At 42.7% G+C, this 3230-nt stretch overlaps 1 protein-coding gene across 1 annotated transcript in view; it reads right to left on the reverse strand.

Moving 5' to 3' along the window:
- LOC118415426 overlaps positions 1-1017 on the reverse strand; it is a 2999-nt gene extending 1982 nt beyond the window's left edge. Inside the window, exons 1-3 of the mRNA XM_035820036.1 lie at positions 634-1017; positions 303-503; positions 22-169 (exon numbers count right to left, since the gene is read on the reverse strand). Coding sequence (XP_035675929.1) covers positions 22-169; positions 303-503; positions 634-695 — 411 coding nt within the window. The 5' untranslated portion in view covers positions 696-1017. The remainder of the gene's footprint in view (positions 1-21; positions 170-302; positions 504-633) is intronic.
- Between the last annotated feature and the right edge of the window lie 2213 nt (positions 1018-3230).

The following is a 3230-nucleotide window of genomic DNA, read 5'->3' on the forward strand; positions in this document are numbered from 1 at the left end:
CGTCGTTGTTGTGGCTTGTACCGGTGTAGCAGCGGCCGGTTGTCCCGATGGATGCGTTGGGTCGGGGTGTCGGGATGCGTTGTCGGCAGGTCGCCTCGATAAAGCCGGCGGGTCGGGGTGTTGAGGTGCCGCGGCGACGGCGGCGGGGGCGGTAGAAGGCCTTGAGTGTCTATCGAAAAATGTATATAAACAACATAGGGGATAAACAACACGGAATATTTTCATCTACTGACTATTACAGAAAACTCGGGGACGTCAAATCATCTTTTTGGTAAGAAATAACACACCGATCTGTTACTTACGTCTGGGAACGTTGTTCCTCTGGTGGGGGCGCAGAGTCGCGGGATGCCCCGGCCTGTACCGGTGTTAGCCACGGCCCCTCGCTCTTATCTTGACTCCACCGCACTTCATCTTCGCTCTGCTCGACTGTTTCACCCTCTTGTACATCCACATCCCAGTCTATGTTTTCCAAGTCTAGCTCTCGCAAGACTTCCCGACGAGTTCTAGTACATGAAAACATTAAAATATTGGTACACAAACGAGTAACACACGTCATCAATCGTTAAAAAGAAAAGACGGCTACATAAGAAACTCAACAGAAAGTTTAACACTAAGAAATAATTTAAAACTTACCTCTTGGCGTCTTGGTGACCTCCGTCGTTTGGGGGTCGCCGTTTTCTTCCGCCAGGCCACATGTCATAACGCGTCGGGGAACAGGTTTGAATCTACCCGCTAACACGGCGTTTTTATGTCCTTGGGCAAGGTCAGCGCGCGCAAGTGATTCCTTGACCAATCATATTCGAGATACAGACAACCCATTGTCTACACAGCCAATCACAGCAAAGGACTGATCCCAGACAATTTTCTTGTCACTTGTTGAGTGAGGCGCTAGTTACACAAACTCTGATTAACGCTACATAAACTTAACTCTGATAATCTTAGTCCATATCACAAACAGTTTTGTTACTAGATTATGTCCCGACAGGTCATGATTACTGCGTGTTTAATTTATCGCAGAGCTGCTTGCTTATGTAATACTTTTCCATTCATTACTGTTTGAGGATTAACACCCAGCCTTGGACGACTTTTTTACATACAACTGGATTAGCTCTAATAAATCTTTTAATTTTCACCTTTTAGAGATAGCTTAGCTTAGTCTTATAGTCTTAGCAATATTTACATGTTTATCAACGTTATTATCGTACCTGTTACTTCTCATTCACAGACAATTTCTTTAATGCCGTCAGCTCTGAATGAAATACAAAAGTAGCACGGTTTTAGGACGGAGTTAAAAAGATGATCTAGAAAATGCCAAACATTACGGTTTGATGCGTCCTGCTGACGGTTGTCGCTCTTTTTTCGTCTCCTTATTCTTCTTGGGTTTTGAAGAGATGTCTTGCGTCGATATTCCGGGTAAAAGATTTGTTTTTACATCCCAAATGTTCCGACGTTCCGCGATCATTGATTCCGACTGTATTGGTGACTGCATTTCCCGTGTGCGTTCGTACGCGCGCGCGTGTGTTCACTGTTTCAAACAAGTACGCTGAGTAAGGAAACTTCTAGCTACAACATTGTCTGTGTCGGGAATAGCGTGATAGGTACAATCAAGACATCGGCGGTGTGTTTGTGTATATAATCATACGAGTGTCAGCCCTAATCAATTTTCTGCCTAATTGGGATGTAATTCCACTGCCCGTAAATGATCAGACCTATTACGCTGTGTTTGCTTTGTCATATACTAGACAAAGGGGTTTTGTCAAGCTACCGCCACGCATTGTCTTTTCTTCATGGAAAAGACAACATTTGTAATTAACGCTCGTCTGATCTGTAATTAGACGTCTGTAACCGGCTGTCTGTCGGGTTATCCTCCCAGCTTAATAAAAAGCGCAAACATTTTCTTGAATCATTCATCTTTGAACTACTGCTACCCGAGAGATGGCCGCCGCTTACGATAAAGACATCCCCGATGCCCTGACCCTAGCGACTCTTGCGATGTACATCGACCACAACTGGCACGGTACAGTACTGATAGAGAACTCTAAGCCGTTAATAAGTGTTCTGACAACTCTGAAGTTGAAGCTAGAAGCCCTGGGATCCCGGAGCGGTGTCGACTTCAGATTTAAAATGTTCGATGTGCCGATGCTTGGGACGGACTACTTACCGGTGTACGTACAAAACAGCGAGGACGTCAGGAACATTCTGGACATTCTCAACAGAGATTTTCCTGAGGTGAAAACCATGGTCCTAGCGCCGGGAAAACACTACTAAGTCAACCCATCACGCCGTACGTTAAACCCCGGCCCTTCTCAGGGCCACCCAAATATCACCAAACCCCGGCCCTTTTCAGGGCCACCCAAATGTTTCAGAAAAGTGCTTATCGTTTCACAAAACACATACACATACACACAATTAAATACCTACTAATGAGGATTTACAATTCTTTAATGAATAGTTCTTGTTATCAACACCGATCTAATCTTGTTCTTATCCTGTATTAAACTGTTTTGTTACATAATTATATCAATATCACCTCCACCTTGGATCTGAGATGTAAAAATGATATAGTGTAATTAGTATTAATCCGATTTACCATTAATCCTACGATAAGCCGATAAGAAGCTAATTATGTCAACACTCCTTAGGGCAGCGACTCCTAGCGGCGGAGTCAGAACTGCAGTTGGTCTGAACAGACCTGTATTCTACTCACCATGAAAGAGTGATGAACAGATGAATTGTTCAAAATGTAAATGAAGTAACTTGAGAACAGTCACCACAAGCAATTCTTAACTCCAACACCACATCATTAATCATAAGACGAAACAAAATATTAAGCGAATACATGACTAGAAATGCAGTAAGTTATGTTTAACAAGAAACTGACATTAGGCTCACTTATATAATGTAGCTGCTGTATTAAAGTATGGGAGACCTTTTGAAGGTAAAGTTTTTTTCAACACCACAGAAATTTTGTCACTTATCTTCAAGGGAAAGTTCCCAATACGTTCACAGGTAGAAAACTTTGAATATGTCAAAAGAACTTCATTTCCTTAAAATGACTTACCAATAGTGAAGATAATCACGTGTTACCATTGTTATCCACCAAAGAAGAAACATGATCATGTCAAATGTGACATCGCAAACGGATAATTTTTCTGCTCCCTCGTGTTGGACTGTTTCTGTTTCAAGACCTTTATAGACGTTTATAGCTAGCTGTGTTCTTCAAATTCCCG

The sequence above is a fragment of the Branchiostoma floridae genome, chromosome 5 (assembly GCF_000003815.2).
Source record: "Branchiostoma floridae strain S238N-H82 chromosome 5, Bfl_VNyyK, whole genome shotgun sequence".
In the NCBI taxonomy this organism is placed as follows: domain Eukaryota; kingdom Metazoa; phylum Chordata; class Leptocardii; order Amphioxiformes; family Branchiostomatidae; genus Branchiostoma; species Branchiostoma floridae.